Raw genomic sequence first — 16,089 nt, forward strand, 5'->3', positions numbered from 1 at the left:
ACTAGATTGAAGAACAATATGACAGCAACTTGTCTGTTCCCCTTACCCCAATTCCCCAGCACTGTTCCTATCCCCCTAATTCCCCAATAAAAATCTTTAAAAAAAAAAAAAAACCATTCCACCATCACCATGCACCCCCCAACCCCCCTCATCCTCTCAGGGTCTCTCACGCTGGGGGTGGGGGTGGGGAATTGGGTCCTGTGGTGCTCCCAGCAGTCCCCTGGGCCCCAGGGGAGCCCAGACGGTGCCCATCCTGACTCCACACACCACCACTCTCCAAGAATATGAAAGATAGTTTATTGAATCTATACGTCTCCTTTAAAATCTTCAAACATAAAAGCTCTGTAACAAACATCACAACTTAGTGTTATCTGTCATAAATAAAATATACACTAAGATGTACATTATCCACAGGGGGAGGTGCGCCAGGGTCCTGAAGGTGACACACCCACATGGGAGCGGCCTGGCGAACCTCAGGGCTCGGTGCCCCGCGTCCTTCCGGCCACCTAGGGCGGGGGCGAGCGGAAGCGGACTTTCTTGGCTGTTTCCACGTCGGACTTGGCAACGAGAAACCGCATCTTCCTTCCCCCGTGTCGGATCAGGTCCACGGCTCTGAAACCCAGGCAGGGGCTGAGGACGGCGTGACCAGCTTGCACGAGGTAGGCGGGGCCTTCTGGACATGCCCGGGAGGGGGGCCCAAGCCGTCACCCCCAAGGGTCCCCCAGTGGACGGGGCTGCGTGATGACCTGGCCACGAGGAGGCGCCTGGGCTCATGCTGCCCACCCCACCCTGGAGGTGCTCGGCCCCTGGTGGAGCTGGTGGTCATCAGAGGTCAAGTGAGGGAGGGGTGGGTGGGAGGTGGCCACAGGGAGCTGGGTGGGGGCTGGGCCTCCACTCCCTCATCTCTAGAACGGGGTGATGGCAGGACCTGGGCACAGGATCCAAGTGAGCAAGGCTTGTCCTGAGGTGCTGGCCCACACAGGCCGAGGTGTGTGTTTTGGGGGGTACCTCAGGTAGCTGACACCCAGCAGGCTGCTGCCGTTCACCTCCAGGATTTGGTCTCCCAGCGACAGCCGGCCGTCAGCCGCTGCGGGACTGCCCGGGAGCAGGGTCTGGATGTAGAGGCCGGGGGTGCCCAGGGGTGTGTGCTGGGGTGGGGACGCAGAGGCCTCAGGGCTCTGCGGGCCCCAACACTCAGGTGGTCCCAGCCAAGGCCACCTCAGCCCCACCTTCAGCCAAGAGGCCCAGCCTGGCCCAGGTCATCACTGTGTCTGTGAGGACAGCACTAGATACCAACATTGTCCCCACAGGCCCAGGACACATGCTTCCAGGTCTGAGGACAGAAGCGACACAGCAGCTCGGGGAGGTAGCTCCTAGACGGGGCCTTTTCCTTTCTCTCAAATTCCAGAGATGCCAAACCCCTTGTCCCAAGCCCTTGGTGGGCCACCCCACCTACCCCCCCAGTGACCACACACGCTGTGGGCCCATCTCTGGCAAACAGGGCACCGTCACGGAACAGGAGCCCAGGGGCCACTCACCATCCCATCAATCAGGCCCATTCCCAGCCCTGAGGGGCCGCGTTCCAGTTCCACCAGGAAGACGTAGCAGAAGTCGTCAGTGCTGGAGCTTTGGCTGGAGGGGGCTGGAGGGGGCTGGTCCTCCGGGGCCACACCGTCTCCTGGGTGGGCAAGAAAAGGTGCAGGTACCTGTCCCCAGAGTCCAGGACCCAGGGATGTCGGCTCAGCTGCTTCCCCAGAGGACAAGTGCTCACGGAGCTCCAGTGAGATGCCATTTGGGAAGACCATGAACAGCAAGTCCCCAACCCCTGTGTGCCTGGAAGGGGCACCTGGGGCCTCCCCATGGCTGCCCCAGGACACTGGCCTCTCTCAGAGGCCGGCTGTTTCCAGGGCACTGAGAGGGACTCTGCTCAGGCTCATGCCCGAGTGCCCCAGCCTTCCCTCCTCACTCTGCAGAACCCTCCGGAGCCCCCTTTCCTCTCCCACTGCGCCCCTGTCCCTCCCAAGTGTCTGACCTGCTGACTGACGGCTCCCTGCTCCTGGGACCCAGCCCAGCATGAGGTCCCCAGGGAGCTCATCTTTGCAGCCTCCACTCCCGACCCTGAGGGTCCTGTGCTTTCTCCATGAGGTCAATTGTGGTACCCACCCGTTCCCCCACACACAGGTTACTGGCCTCAGGAACAGTGGGGGCCCAGCTCTACCCAGGTGACCCCTGCCCTCTGGACACACTCCAAATTCCACAGGAGCACTGAGGACTCAGGTCAGGACTGCTGAGCCCCCCCCACCCCCCACCCCCACGGGGCTGGGCTCGGGGCGCTCTGCCCTCCACTGCCCTTCCAGCCCATCCAGCCACATGCATTCATGTGCACACACCCCCAAACACGCCCTGCTCCCCGCCCTCCCCCGTCCTCCAGATCCCTGCTGCTGAACGCACATCGCCTGAGCCATCCCGTCCTAGTTCCCCAGAAGGCTGCATCTAGCCCAGCTGCCCTGCGCCCTCGCCCTCCCCATCTGCCCCTGGAGCCTGCAGGCGGGTACTGAAAGCCCAGGACCCTGTGGGTGAAATGACCCACAGATGCCAGCAGGACCTGGGGGCTGAGGTGCAGGTGTGAACAGGCCTCACCTTCAGGAGTCGTCCCCCGGGAGCCACTTGGTCCATTCCTCCTCCCTTCCAGGAATGCTTTCCCACAGGGCCCACCAGGGTCGGGCCAGTCAGGGCCAGTGGGCTCAAGGGGGGTGCTGGGGGGCGTGAGCAGGCAGGAAGAGTCTGTGTGCAGAGGGCCGGCTTGGGGGCCCCCGCGGCTCCCGCGGCTTGGCTGCTTTCCTGGAGGGCCCTGTGCCCGGGGAGCCCCGGCAGAAGGTAGATGGTGTGCCAGGCCAGCTTCACGGACTCCCCTGCTGGGGTCCCTGGGAGCCAGAGGGCAGCTCTGGCCCTCGGGGTGCCCCTCAGGGGTGGGGTGGTTTGAGCCCTGGAGAGAGACGAAGAGCTCAGGCAACAAGCTCCCGCCACGGTGCAAGAACCGAGGGGGCCCCAGCTCCCACGCCCACTCTTCCACAGGGCCAGCAGCCCGGCGCTGTATCCACCCCACTGTCAGAGCCAGAGCCACGGACCGGTGACTCACAGGTGCCTCGAGGCCCTCGGGCTGGGGGGGCCCACCGCTGGGGCTGGGCTTGCTCCGCAGGCCCCACAGGAAGTGGCGCACGTAGAGAAGGTGCTGGTAGATGCTGTCGTCCAGGCCGTCTGCCTCCAAGTCCACCTGGAAGCCCTCGCTTGGCAAAACGATGGGTGGGGGGTTCTCGTAGGACTCCAGGACGTCGTCTGTGGGTGGGGGGCAAGGACTGCTGACCTCCTGGCCAGGAGGAGGCTGCCCTCCCCTCCCGACACGGGGACCCAGTGACAAGCAGGCTGACCTGCCAAGGACAATGGCGGGGGCATCCAGGCCAGGCTGACCAGCCCAGTCTGTGCTCTCATCCCTTTCAGATCCCTGTGACCACCCAGGATGAAGAACAAGGCAGGAGCTTTCCCCACCCCCAACGCCTGCCTGCGCCCGCTGCCTGCCCATGCCCAGAGCTGAGCCCGCTCAACCCAAAAGTCTACAGCCCTGAGCGGACACCTCCCATGGCCCCCGGGATCCTGACGGCCCGTTTGCATGTTGGTCTCTGTACTAAAACATGAGCATCTTCCAGCCAGCAGGGAGGCGCCACTCCCCACACAGAGCCCTCCCTTCCAAGGCCTCAGCAATGAACAAGTAAGTGGGAGGGGCAAACGCTGTCCAGTGCAGCCTGGAGTCCTGCTCGGAGATGGTCTCAGTCCAGGCCAAGCCCCTAGGTGACAAGGGCGTAGGGGGATGGTGTTGGAAGCCCTACTGTATCTGTGTCTTCTACCATCCTTTCATTTCTGTTTTTGTTATACATAATGCTAATGAAGAGATGCGAGTCTGATCTATAAAAGGTACATGCCTGCGCGCGTACACATCCACATGTACAATGTGTGTGTGTGTGCATGCGTGTACATACATGGCACGGGTGCTCCTGATGGGCAGCACAGTGGCTGGAACCCAGCGTGGAGACCCTGCTCTCTTCCTGGTGGGCCGTGCCCCTGGTGAGGCCCCTTCCTCAGGCTCCATGAGGAGCAGGGCAGATCTTTGACCTGCGCCCGACGCTTGGAAGGGCATGGACTGTGCGCTCACTGACTTCCAGCTGTGGAGGCCCCCAGGGGTGGACAGGACAGGGTATCCAAGGAGGAAGACGGACCAGGGTGGAGGTGCCAAGTGCTGTGCAGGCTCCTCCAGGGAAGGTCCTCCCAGGAGGCTCTCCCTGCCCCCAGCATGGCCCACAGGGCCCCTCGGTCCTGCCCAAGGATGGTGCTCACCTGACTTGAAGGCGTCCGGGCGATCCTGGGCGACAGGATCCCAGGCACTCATGGGGCCCATGGCCGAGGCCAGCTGGTACTGAGTCAGCAGCCGGTGCAGCTGCGCGGGACTCAGGGCAGGGAAGGCGGTCCGCAGGTTTGCCCAGCTCATCTGGGTGACAAAAACAAGCTCAAGGTCAAGGCCCTAGGATGGTGCAGCCCATCCCCAGGGAGGGTCTGCCTTCTGAGTGCTCTGGGGCAGAGGCAGAGGGCCAGGACTCCTGGCCACGTGTCCCCAACCAGCACGCAGGCCCCTGTTGTCCATGAGGGATGGCGAGGTCATTGGGGGGGTGAGTCACAGGCCGCTGCAGCATGGCCGCCCCACAGTGGGCAGCTCACCCCTAGCTGCCTCATGGGTGTCTAGGCTGAGAGCCGAGTGGGGCGGCCATTCCCGGAGAGGCCAGTGTCGTCCACTGAACATGCCGTCATCACAAGCTTACTAGGAAATGGGAAAATGAAATAGGGTCCCTGCATCATACGACATAAAAGAAACCAAGCAGGAGAAAGACATGGTGAAGGCCCAAACGACATCGTTTAGCTGACACAGGAGGCCAGCTTTATGAGCTCGGGTAGGACCAGCTCCCTTAAACAAGACAAACGGCACAGGCCCTGAGGACAGGGCTGACTCGCAGCACTGAATACCCTTCGCGCTCCCCGCGTCCTTCGTCCCCACCACGCTGGAGCCCCTCTCCTTTGCTGGTGCCTGGGACGCCTTTCTTCTGCTCGCCAGGCTACCCCTCCTTTCTGAGACAGAGCCTCTCGGAACTCCCGGGAAACGCCACACTAGGCGAACACGGGCAGCCCGGCCTGGTGGCAAGCGTCTTCCCTGTCCTCTCCCACGAGCGTAGGAGTTTGGCTGCTCCGCCACTCCTGCCCTCTACCTTCCCGTGCTGCTCGAGACGCTGGAAAGCACTCTGGTGGCCAGTCTTCACACATGTCATTTTCCTCCCTCTCGGTTTATCTGCCCGCTGTTCTGACACCCGCAGTGTGGGTCTGGGTGCGATGCTGCTTCAGGCTGTGCTTTTTTGCTTGTTGGCTACACTTTCAGTCTAGAAACTCGCCGCCATGTGGGTCTGGGGGTTGTCTTGGTTTATCTTTATTCCTTTGCCACTCTTTTCTCTGCTCTTTCTGGACTCCGGTTTGGACGTTGGGCCTCATTCATTGGTCCTTCCGTTTTTCTTCTTGTTTCTTTCTCACATGATTTTACAGCCAACATCAAGAGGCCTGAGCTGTGGTAATCAAGTGTCTACACTAAAGGGACAGTGTCCTTAGGGTACGTGGGGGGTGGCAAGGGCAGACCCTGGGGGTCTGCAGCCCCCCACCCCTGCCCAACCCCACCCTAAACACACACCAGCTCAAGACGGCCGTCGTTTGCCCGGGGGCGACACTTCTCTGTTTTTGAGCTCCTAGAACCCACGCTTCCTTCTCACGGCTGTGGCTCTTCCGGGGCTGGGCCGGGAGGGCGCCAGCAAAGGCACTGAGAAGTCGCCCTGCGGGGACTGAGTGCGCTCCCAGTCCCGTCTCACCATCTCTGCTTTCTGGGTGATTGCTTCGACTCTATCTTCTAACTCTGCTAGTGTAATTTTAATTTCCAAGAATTCTTTTTGTTCTCTTATTTATAGAATCTTATTATTTTATGGATACTACATCTTATCGTTATAAGGATATAAATTTCTTTTCAAAAAGTCTCTCCTGTCTGAATAGTCTGTTTCAGAGGGTGGCAGGCTCTGACCTGAGGCTTGTTTCTGTATGGCAGTCAAGCTGAGACTAATTGTGCAATTAGATTGGGCCCATGGGATAACCCAGGCCAATCTCCCCATCTTAGGGTCCTTAACCCTAATCACCTCTGCAGAGCCGCCTATACCACATGGGGTCACATAGTTGTCAATCAGGGATGAGACACAGACATCTTTGGGGCCATTATCCTGCCTTCAGGTGGGAGCAGTTGTGGAACTAAAGCAACTCTGCAAGTTCTTGGAGGCCCAGAAGCCACGTCCACGGCCCCCGGCTTAGTCTGTTGTCCCAAGAGTGACAACACATGGCCCCCACCCCACTCCCACTGCTCTCTGCGCCCCTCCTACCTGGATGAGCTGGGCACGGGGAGTGGCCAGCAGGTTGAGTGTGCAGGAAAGCTTCCGGAAGAAGCGCTCCCCGGCCTCCCCAAAGCCGGCGCTCCGCGTCCACTCCAGGAGCTGCTGCAGGCGGGCACAGGCCTGGACGCCTCTGGGCCAGTGGAAGCAACTCAGGGAGGGGCCTGGAAGGGAGGAGGAAGGTGAGGCCGGGCCCACCCTCCCAGGGCGAGTCAGGCCCCAGCTGGTCCCCTGTGCCTGTCCTTGCCCCGCTCCAGGCTCCAGGCTTCAGAAGACGGGGTAAGACCTTTACTGGTTTCCAAGGCAACAAACTGCTTGTGGGCCCCTCTCTAGGAGGGGGTGGGGTAGGCATGGGAGGTGGGGGTGCAGGCGGCAGGGATGGGCTGTGACAGCCACTGAATCCCAAGTACAAAGGGACGTGGTCCAGGCCTCTTGCTCCCGACCCCCACGCTGCCTTTTGGACCTCGCACCAGCCCGGGAAGTCCACTCCGGCGACACGCATGTGGTGGGGCTCATCCCTGCACTCATGTCCCCGACTCCCAGCAGTGCCCCTGGGCCCCTGGGCGGGGTGACAGAGGAATGCCTGGGTGGCAGGGAGGTGGGGTCCAAGGTCACATCGTTCCCTCTGTCAGGGGGGCTGTGGGGCTATGTGGGGATAAAGGGAGCCAGGAAAGGCCTGAGGGGCGCTGTGCAGACCACAACCCCCCCCCCTTTTCCCGGGGCCTCTCTGCAGACACTGCAGAGGCTCCCGCTCCTATGGGGACACGCTCTGTAACATCGCCTGCTCTCTTGGGCCTCTACCTGCCACCCCCATGGCACCAGCCTGGACCCCCATGGATCAAGACCCCCGACCACGGCGCAGCGCCCTCAGGAGCCGTCTCCAGGGCTCAGCCTGGCCGCTCACCCTTGTCCAGTAGCTGATTGAAGAGCAGAGTGCTGGAGAAGAAGAAGAGATAGGCCAGCACCTGGGCGGCAATCTCGGGGTGCACCTGGGACTGCCGCAGCAGGTCCAGGGCGGCCTGGTACACAGACACCACGCGGCGCAGCTCCTCGGGCAGCTGGGGGGTCGAGCACCAGCTGTCCCGGCGCTCCGTCTGGAAAGGGGGGCATTCCAGCAGGGCCGGCAGGCAGACGTACAGGGACTGGGGGTGAGAGGAAGACAGCACAGCCGTTGGCAGGGGCCCAGGCCTAGCGAGCTCCTGCCTTGGCAGACGGCCCTCGTAACGCATAGCCCGGCGGGGTTGGGGCTCCCGCGAGCGCTGCCTGAGGGTGCGGGGGTCTGTACAAGCTCCTGTTAAAGGTGCACATGGCACCGGGAGGCACACAGACGCTGCAGCAAAGGGGCTGCAGGCACCTGAGGGTCAAGGGGGCGGAGGCTGAGCCCTCTTCTTGTTTTACCAGAAGTTTCACTGGATGGAAGAGTGGTGAGTAGGGGCACTTCAAGTGGGTCCCCACAATTGGGGGGCTCTCTTTAGAATGTAGGGTGACTGTCACATTTGGTCCCTGAATAGACTGGACAAGCAGGCACTCCCTAGTGATGGCTGAACTGGTGGACGTGCGCTCGGAGCCACTGGACAGCATTCCATGGACCCTCAACCTGCTTGGCCAAGGACACGGCAGAACAGTGTTGTCCAGGGGAAACCAGGCCTCGGAAAGGCCAAAGCCAAGGTCAGGAGGCTGCAGAGGCACCAGACGTGCCTGGCTCGCTTCCAGCACTGACGTCTGCTCAGCTTGGAGGCCTGAGACTCCTGACGCCAGGAACGAGCAGCCAGGTTTGGGGCCATGAGCTGCTGACCACCCTTAGCCTGCTGGGACAGTGCGTCCGGGAGAAGGGCCAGGGCCCCTGCAGCCTGGCACCACCACACACCCATTCCACCTTTCAAATGGGTTTCCCCAGAGCAGCCGCCCCTCTGCCTCCCACGCTGCTGGCCTCCCAAGTCAGGCCTGGATGGCTCATGGGACCAGAGTGACAGTGAGCGAGAAGGGAGAAGAAGTAGAAGCTGGCACTCAGGTGGGGAGAGGCTGCCAGTTAGAGCTCAAGATCCTTGGGTGACAGGTGGGAAAAGCACGACGTTCCTTTCAGGTTCCCCGAAATCCCCCTTGGAGAGCCGGAGGACACAGGCGCCGCCCCCCGCAGCTGCGGGCTCACCTTGGAGACGTAGTACACGCACTGCTGGAACGTGTACAGGATGACCTCCTCCAGCACCGCCATGGCCTCCTCGCTGGCTGAGAGCGCGCAGGAGAACAGGGACTCCTTCGAGCCTGCAGGGACACAGCAGCACAGGGGTTACTGAGTAGGGACGGCTGGGCCTCAGTGCACGCGTGCAGGAACCTTCCAGAATGGTAGCGACTTCAGACGTCCTCCCAGTTACCTCCTGAGTGCACTCGCCCAACGCTCCCATCTTAGGTTTGGAAAATGTGATAAAGCCAAAGCCACAGAGGCACCCAGGCCAACCTCAACCCTGCCTGCCACCCCTCCCCCAGGGTCCCAAGGGGTCCCCAAATGCAGGAGAGCCCGCAGGGAAGACGCTGTTATGTCTTTCGCCTCAGGGAGGGAGGGAGACCCCGTCTGTGCGAGGCACTTGGGCCTCCCCAGGCGGGGGCAGTAGCTGGGCAATTGTGGCTACAGCAGAGATTGAGGGGCTGGCCAGGGGAACCTGCCCAGCAAGGGGAGAGAGGGTGTCAGCGGACGCCAGTGGGTTCCTTCCCTTTGGGGAGGGGTTCCTGGAAAGGCAAGAGGCCAAACTGGCAACAGGATCCCCAAAACCAGAGGCCCCAACAGGATGGGACCTTCCAGAATGTGGGGAGGCATGTGGTGTCACAGTGCCTGTGTCCTACCAGCATTCGGGGGCAGTGGACGCTGGACCCCCCATTTGTCCTGCACTCTCTGAAATGCTCGCTTCTTTACGAGGAGCTGCAGGCCAGCGGCTATGGTGCTGTGTCCAGTGCCAAGGGAACCGAGCCACAGCCCAGTCCACCCAGCGGCTGTCCTCGCTGCCTGTTCACCCAGGGAAGCCCTCTGATTACCCGATTACCGCACAGCAGGGCCCCACTGCCGGAACTCTCCGCCCAGGGCTGGAGGGCGGTGCCGGGTCCACTAGAGCCAAGAATCGCTCCCAGCACGAAACTGGCCTCCCAGGAGCACAGGGACCGGCCGCCCTGCTGCTGGACATGGACGGGAAGCAGTGCGCCGGCCATCAGAGGCCCAACCCCTGCCAACACCTGCCGCCACTGTCACTGCTGTTTTGCTCCTCATAGCGTTTCTCCTTCAAGTACTTGGGCTCTCCTGCCCCGGGGCCCACAGAGTCCCCACACGCTCCCGGGGCCTCTCCAGGGCCCGGCCTGTGGGGTCACCTGGCCGAGTCTGGATGCCTCACTGGGCAGCAGGAGGGGCCCTGGGTCTGGGGGAGCAAGAGGCTCTTAACAGGCTGCCAGCGGCAACGCTCCTTTCTTCCAGAAGGCTCCAGGCCTGCGGGAGCACACAAGGCTTCCTGGAGGCCCAGGACAGAGGCCCCCCTCTGGGCACTTGAGGACCCCACCCTCAGCCTATAGGCGCTGAGACAGAGCTACAAGACTTACAGGATGATTTTAAATGGATAAAATAACCCCTCCCCTTAGAGGGGCTAATCTTTCATCTGCCTGTGCAGACGAGGCCTCCTGGGTAAGAGCTTTGGACAAAAAGACTGTTTGGGGAATGAGAAAGCGATTTTTCCAGCTTTCAGGACGTGACATCTCTGTTGTTAGAATTCTTCCCACAGATCCTTCCTGCCGAAGGTCAGGAGGCCGAGGCACCGGCTGTAGCCTCTGGCCGATGTTATTTTTCCTCTGAGCTCTCCAGTGCCTGCAGCACACAGGACACTGTCTCTGGTTCTGCTGTGGCTTCCCTGCCAGCCACGAGGTCCCTGGGGTCTGCAGAGGCGGGACCTTGGGCGCCCACGTGCTCACACTCCCCGCATCTACTGGGCTCCACAACATCCAGGCCCCGACCAAAAATAACTTCCTCCTCAGATTGGAAGTGGCAGCTAAGGAGGCGGTGCTCCCGTCACCCCCAAGCAGCTTTTCCCATGAAAACCAGCCAGACGCAGGTCCCAGCCTGGGCGAGGCAGGCCCAGAGGGGCACCCAGAGCTGCAGCCTCTCAATAAGGCGACAAGAAGGCGTCACTAGGACTTGTCACTGAATGCTGTGCCTAAACGTCATGGGGGCGGGAGGCTGTCCCAGCTGACACTTTCTGCTGGAGCCAGAATAAATGGGGCTCCCTTGAGCACACCCCAGCTCCTGGCATCGCACAGAAGGATGGCGTGCACTTGGAGACAGGCCAGAGGCCCAGGTGCTTGCTGGCCAACGCCAGGTCCAGAAGAGCCGCTCCCACTCAGATCGCGCTGTGGTCCTGGGCAGCGGGAGGGCCTCCAAGGAGACAAGTGGGGTTTGGAGAGAGAGGTGACCACAGGCCTTGCAAGCAAGACAGGCCGGGCACAGGATCCAGGAGTGCCAGGCCCAGGGCAGGCAGGCTGCAGAGGGCGGTGAGGTGCCCTGGCAGACGCGTGGAGCTGTTCATGTCACACACACGGGAAGCTGGGTGACAGGTCTGTTTCACATGCAGGCCTTGTGGACAGAGACGGCAGTGGCCCGTCCTGGGAGATCTAACAGCGTCCACCCAAGGGGACTAAGGCATGGAGGCAGCAGGCCAGCAGTCCCCGAAGGCCCACTGGGATGCACAAGGATCCAGATCTTCCCTCCACATGCCCACGGGAGCCCAGATGCCAAGGCCCACACAAGTTCACTGTGAAATCGGGGATGAGAAAATACCAGAAGCCATGACGGACAGAAAGGAGAGTAGACAGACCCTGCAATTTCCTCGGACCCTGCTCGGACACCCACAGGGGCCCGGCCCCCTCCGTGCACTGCGGCTTCCTGGCCAGCGGCTCTCAGTCCAGCCCATGTCCACAGCCCAGCTCCTGGCGGCCACCTCAGCACAGGCCTCATGAAGCACAGAGTGGGACAGTCGGCCCCTCAGACCACCACCCCTCCCCGGGTGAGGTCCAGGGCCTCAGGCTGTTCATTCAGGCTCTTTCCATGGAGCCCAAGGCCCCCTCTCAGGAGACATGATTGAGCACACAGAGACATTGTGCTGCATCCAGCAGACCCCGCCAGACCCCATCCTGCCTGCCTGGCCTCCCTCCCAGCTCCCAGCGCGCCTCCCGCTACTGCAGCCTGGGCCCCAGAGGCTGCCAGGGCACGCCTGCTCCGGATCCCTGCAGCTGGTGATACAGTCCGGAAACAGGCCAAGGTCCCACAGACCGGACCTGAGCAGCTTTGTTTTTGCCACGGCTCTGCAGGCAAAACCAAGCTCACCCTGGGTGCCCAGCTGTCACATCCCGTCCCAGCAAAGGACAGTCCTGCTGTTCCTTCTCGGCTCCATCCCAGCACCCACCACGCCTCTCCAGGCCCCACATAGTCCTCATCAGACCACACCAGCTGGAATCCCACGCCAGCCTCAGGGCACAGCCACACGCCACCTCCCTCATGAAGCCCTCCCAGACGCCCCATCAGAGTCACGCTCTCGCTCAGTGCTCCCTGAGTACACAAATGCTAAGACGCACATTGTCCCACACTTTAGTCTCTGAAATCGACGTGCATTATACAATTCTACGACTGTCACTTGGACGTGCCTCCTTTCTGAAATAGTGGAGCATCTCGTAAGGGACAATGGCTTGGGGCCAGTGCACTGCAGTCCTTCCACCTGTGTACACTGAGTGACCTGTGTCCCTCCAGGTCTCCCCCAGGCAGAACACAGTGCGACAACACATGAAATGATGAGGACAGAGTTCTGAGGCGCCGTGGACGACAGGGGTCAGGTTAGCCCAACCATTAGTGTCCCTTCCATCTCAGGGGATCCACCCCTGTTCTAGTGGCCAGCCCTACGCTGAGACGGCACAGTGACACCACGCCGACCACTCTCACCTGGTCTGGGAGCGCCAGCACGAACCCTACCTGTGACATCCAGCTCCTCTTCCAAGCTCTGCATGTACAGCGGGCACTTCTGCTGGATGAAGTACAGGAGCTCAATGGAGTTGGACATCCAGAACAGAAGGTGCTGCAGGTCGGGCACCAGGCCGGCCAGGGAACCGCTGGCTGAGGAGACGGGCTCCTGGCTACCGAGACAGAAAGCCTGCGAGTCACACTTGGACCATCGCTGCACAGACGGACATTTGTTTCAATGGGATACTAAGAAAAACTACGCGATTTGTCAACCTGCCAAGGTAAGGCTGGGAAATTAGATATAGATACCTGACCTGTTTGACACCCGACAGCCAGATGCACATCTACAAACCTTAGCAGGAAGTCAGTGGCCACAGCCATTGGCAGAGGACTCTCTGGTAAATAAACCATTTTCCTATCTTTTCTTTTGGAATTAGAGAATTAGGTAGCTATAAATATCAGACTGTGTGCAAATGCGTGTCCGTGTGCACGGGGCGGGGGTCTTTCATCCTGCCTGGCATAGGGCAGCTCAGGGACTCGCTGGTGTCACAGGGACCCGGCGGTCCTGGGGAATCAGGCCTATGGGAAAGCCACTGGGGCCATATCTGTGGCAGGGCTCCTGGGGAAGTGTCCAGGGGAGTGGGGGCACTGAGGCCAGTCTTCCTCCGTGTCTGTCCCTGCTGAGCAGCCACGTGGGCCGAGGGGCAAACTCAGGCTCCCTTCCCCACGTTCCCCTTGTGCTGGCAGTTTTGCTCTCTCTGCCATCACTTCACTTTTGTCCACAGTGTGACCTTCTGTCCTCCCTGGGAGGGAAGGGACTGGCTTCAGACCGTCTCCTGTGTAGACGGCTAAGCAGGTATGCCAGCTTATCTCGTGCATCTCAAAGGCCTGCTCCTTTTCGTCCCTTCTGGTTTGAATGACACATGTATGTACACACAGCATCAGGAGTTCATGCCGTTAACAAAGGATTAATCCGGCTCTTCAGAGTCTAATTCTATTTTGTTTTCAACATTTATTGCCCTTCTCAGTTTCACCCAGAACTCAGAGGCACAGATAGGCCGCTACTGAAAGCTAAACCACCAGGATTGCCAGCTGGAGTTTCGGTGTCAATCCCAGCGAGGTCAACATCGAGAGCACGCCGCCCGCCAGCCCCAGCCACACGCTGTGCGGCACAAACAAGGTGCAGCGGGGCCGTCCCACCCAGTCAGGTGAGCACCGAGTGGGGACAGCGGTTCATGGATCTGTCACCAAAGGTGTAGGCCACAAAAGTAAAACCAGACAAGTGGGACTATGTTAAACTGAAAGCTTCTGCTCAGCAAAGGGAACAGCAGGGTGAGAAGGCACTTACGGAGTGGGAGGAAGTGTCTGCAAACCACATATCAGATAAGGGGTTAATTTCCAAAACATAAGGGAGCTCCTACAACTCAAAAGCAAAAAAACTAATAACCTGATTAAAAAATGGGCGGAGGACCTGAATAGACGTCTACAAAGAGGACGCACAGATGGCAACAGGGACGTGAAAAGGTGCTCAACACCACTAATCATCAGGGAAATGCAGATCAGAACCACGATGATACAAATCTATCAATTCCATCGACTCCACTCCCCGCACTGCACTCCAGATATGTATGATATCGGGGGAGGGGCTGGCTGACTGGGGGAAGGGGTGGTCACTTTGTGAGGGGTGAAAAGTATAACTACTGCATTGTTTTGTGCACCTAAAACTGATAATAAAAAAAGAAAAGAAAAAAACCATGATGAGATGTCACCTCACACAAGTCAGAATGGCGATTATCAAGACAAGGATAACAAGTGTCTGTGAGGTGGAGAAAAGGGAACCCCCGTGCCTTGCTGGTGGGAATGTGAAACGGTGCAGCTGCTGTGGAAAGAAGTGTGGAGGGTCCTCGAAAATTAAAAGTAAAACTACCATATGATCCAGCAATTCCACTTATGGGTATTTATCCAAAAGAATTGAAATCAGGATCTCCAAGAGATATAAGCGCCCAGTGTTCACTGCAGCATGATTCACGACAGCCAAGATGAGGAAACAAACTAAACGTCTATCGACAGACGACTGGATGAAGAAAATCTGGTACAGGATACAAGGGAATATTATTCACTCTTTTAAAAATCAGGAAATCCTGCAATGTTCGACAACATGGACGAACCCTGAAAACATGATGCTAATAAGCGGAATGAGTCAATCCCAGGAGGACAGTTACTGTGTGATCCTCCAGCCCCCAGGGGTGTTACGGGTAAAATGGCACATTCTGTGGAAGCTGACATTGGACAGTGGAGACGTGCTGCCCTCCGTACGTTTTCCTAGAGAAGTCGGCTCGCTTCGACGGAGTGATGATTGAGGGAGGGCAGGGAAGACTTCCGAGGGTCTTGTCTACTTACTCTGTGGACGGTGCTCTAGAAATCTCCCAAACACAGAGGTTCGCAGGGTGGTGATTAAGGAAATAAAAACAGCCACTCTGCGATGGAAGGACAGTATGACAGAAGCACAGAGCTGACCCCAGAGGCATTGGGGACCCCCTGGGGTCCTGCCTCCACAGGAAGAGGAGGTCTCGGGGGAGCTAGCTGCCAGGGGATGGGTACAATGACAGAAATACTTACAGGTGCGTCTGCTTCTCCGCCAGTTCTTTGGTTTTCTCCTACAATTATAAAGGAAAATAAACAAACATGAGGAAAACAGGATACCGGGCATGTTTTCAATGACAACACAACCAAATACATGTGGCCCCATCGAGGTAAACACGTGGCATCACTGATCTAGATGTGCTGGGCTCTGCTGATGAGCTACTACAAGCTGTGCTGGAAAGGATATTTTTCCATTTGATTTGATAGCTTCCCATTCCATTACTGAATATGAACTGCGTACTTCCTACAACAAAAATATTTCACAACCATCCCGCTTTCATAATAACTGGCCATTTCAGAAGGAGTAACGACAGGCCACATGTTCCACAAATACCAGAACGAAGTTCTAACACTCTTCTTGTTAAGCTTAATATGTACATTTTTAAATATCAGCCACAGTGATGATCAGTAGATGAATGTGCTTGAGTATTTACAATGTATTTAAACGTCCCCATGGGGACTCAGGTTTAGCCAACATTTTCTGGGGAGGGTGCTACTGGCATGCAGTGTGGGGGGTGGGGGGAGGGATGCCTGCGGCTCAGCACGCTGCTGGGGCCAAGGTGGCCCCACAGCTCAGAACGCTGCCAAACACGCTTGGTGCCACAGTCTATGGACCCAGTCCTAGAGGGAAGCTTTTCAATGTATAAAAGTTGACCGGTCCTGGGTCCCCACCACAGTGACAAGGGCTCTGCAGTGGGTGTTGGCAGGGGTTCAACCCACTGGGGGGAGGGGCAGCATAGGTCACAGGCCCAAAGGGGCTCAGAGCCATAGGCACCACCCTCTCAGGCTCAGGGGAGGGCTGGGCCAAGGGGAGGACACAGGACCAGAGCTTGCCAGACGTGGCCATCCCCACGAGGGTGAAGTGCCACAGCAGACACCCCAGGTTGGGCGGTGTGGATGGGCAGAGAAGGCTGGCCCTCAACCCGAGGGGACACTCAGGCCTTCCAC

At 59.1% G+C, this 16,089-nt stretch overlaps 1 protein-coding gene and 1 long non-coding RNA gene across 9 annotated transcripts in view; one reads left to right on the forward strand and one right to left on the reverse strand.

Annotated features, from left to right (window-relative positions):
* Positions 1 to 277: 277 nt before the first annotated feature.
* Positions 278 to 16,089, reverse strand: part of RADIL (Rap associating with DIL domain) — a 66,068-nt gene continuing 50,256 nt past the window's right edge. For 3 of the 7 annotated variants that reach the window (XM_019637536.1, XM_019637533.1, XM_019637535.1), the window contains 11 exons: positions 15,118 to 15,155; positions 12,511 to 12,671; positions 8,668 to 8,780; positions 7,423 to 7,660; positions 6,510 to 6,682; positions 4,390 to 4,540; positions 3,140 to 3,336; positions 2,641 to 2,986; positions 1,539 to 1,678; positions 1,009 to 1,148; positions 278 to 612 (listed from right to left, as the gene is read on the reverse strand). In XM_019637536.1, coding sequence (XP_019493081.1) covers positions 507 to 612; positions 1,009 to 1,148; positions 1,539 to 1,678; positions 2,641 to 2,986; positions 3,140 to 3,336; positions 4,390 to 4,540; positions 6,510 to 6,682; positions 7,423 to 7,660; positions 8,668 to 8,780; positions 12,511 to 12,671; positions 15,118 to 15,155 — 1,803 coding nt within the window. In that variant the 3' untranslated portion in view covers positions 278 to 506. Of the gene's footprint in view, positions 613 to 1,008; positions 1,149 to 1,538; positions 1,679 to 2,397; positions 2,987 to 3,128; positions 3,337 to 4,389; positions 4,541 to 6,509; positions 6,683 to 7,422; positions 7,661 to 8,667; positions 8,781 to 12,510; positions 12,672 to 15,117; positions 15,156 to 16,089 lie in introns of those variants that run through there. The other 4 variants (XM_019637534.1, XM_019637540.1, XM_019637539.1 and 1 more) reach the window with 4 other exon arrangements.
* Positions 1,676 to 6,495, forward strand: LOC109380208 (uncharacterized). Of its 2 annotated transcripts, XR_002123403.1 has the most exons (4): positions 1,676 to 2,277; positions 3,076 to 3,141; positions 3,499 to 3,766; positions 5,638 to 6,495. It is a non-coding gene; the product is annotated as an uncharacterized LOC109380208 (long non-coding RNA). The 2 variants fall into 2 exon arrangements; XR_002123402.1 differs by lacking the exon at positions 5,638 to 6,495 and having other exon boundaries at positions 3,499 to 4,377.

Source organism: Hipposideros armiger, unplaced genomic scaffold (assembly GCF_001890085.2).
Source record: "Hipposideros armiger isolate ML-2016 unplaced genomic scaffold, ASM189008v1 scaffold_33, whole genome shotgun sequence".
Taxonomy (NCBI): Eukaryota; Metazoa; Chordata; class Mammalia; order Chiroptera; family Hipposideridae; genus Hipposideros; species Hipposideros armiger.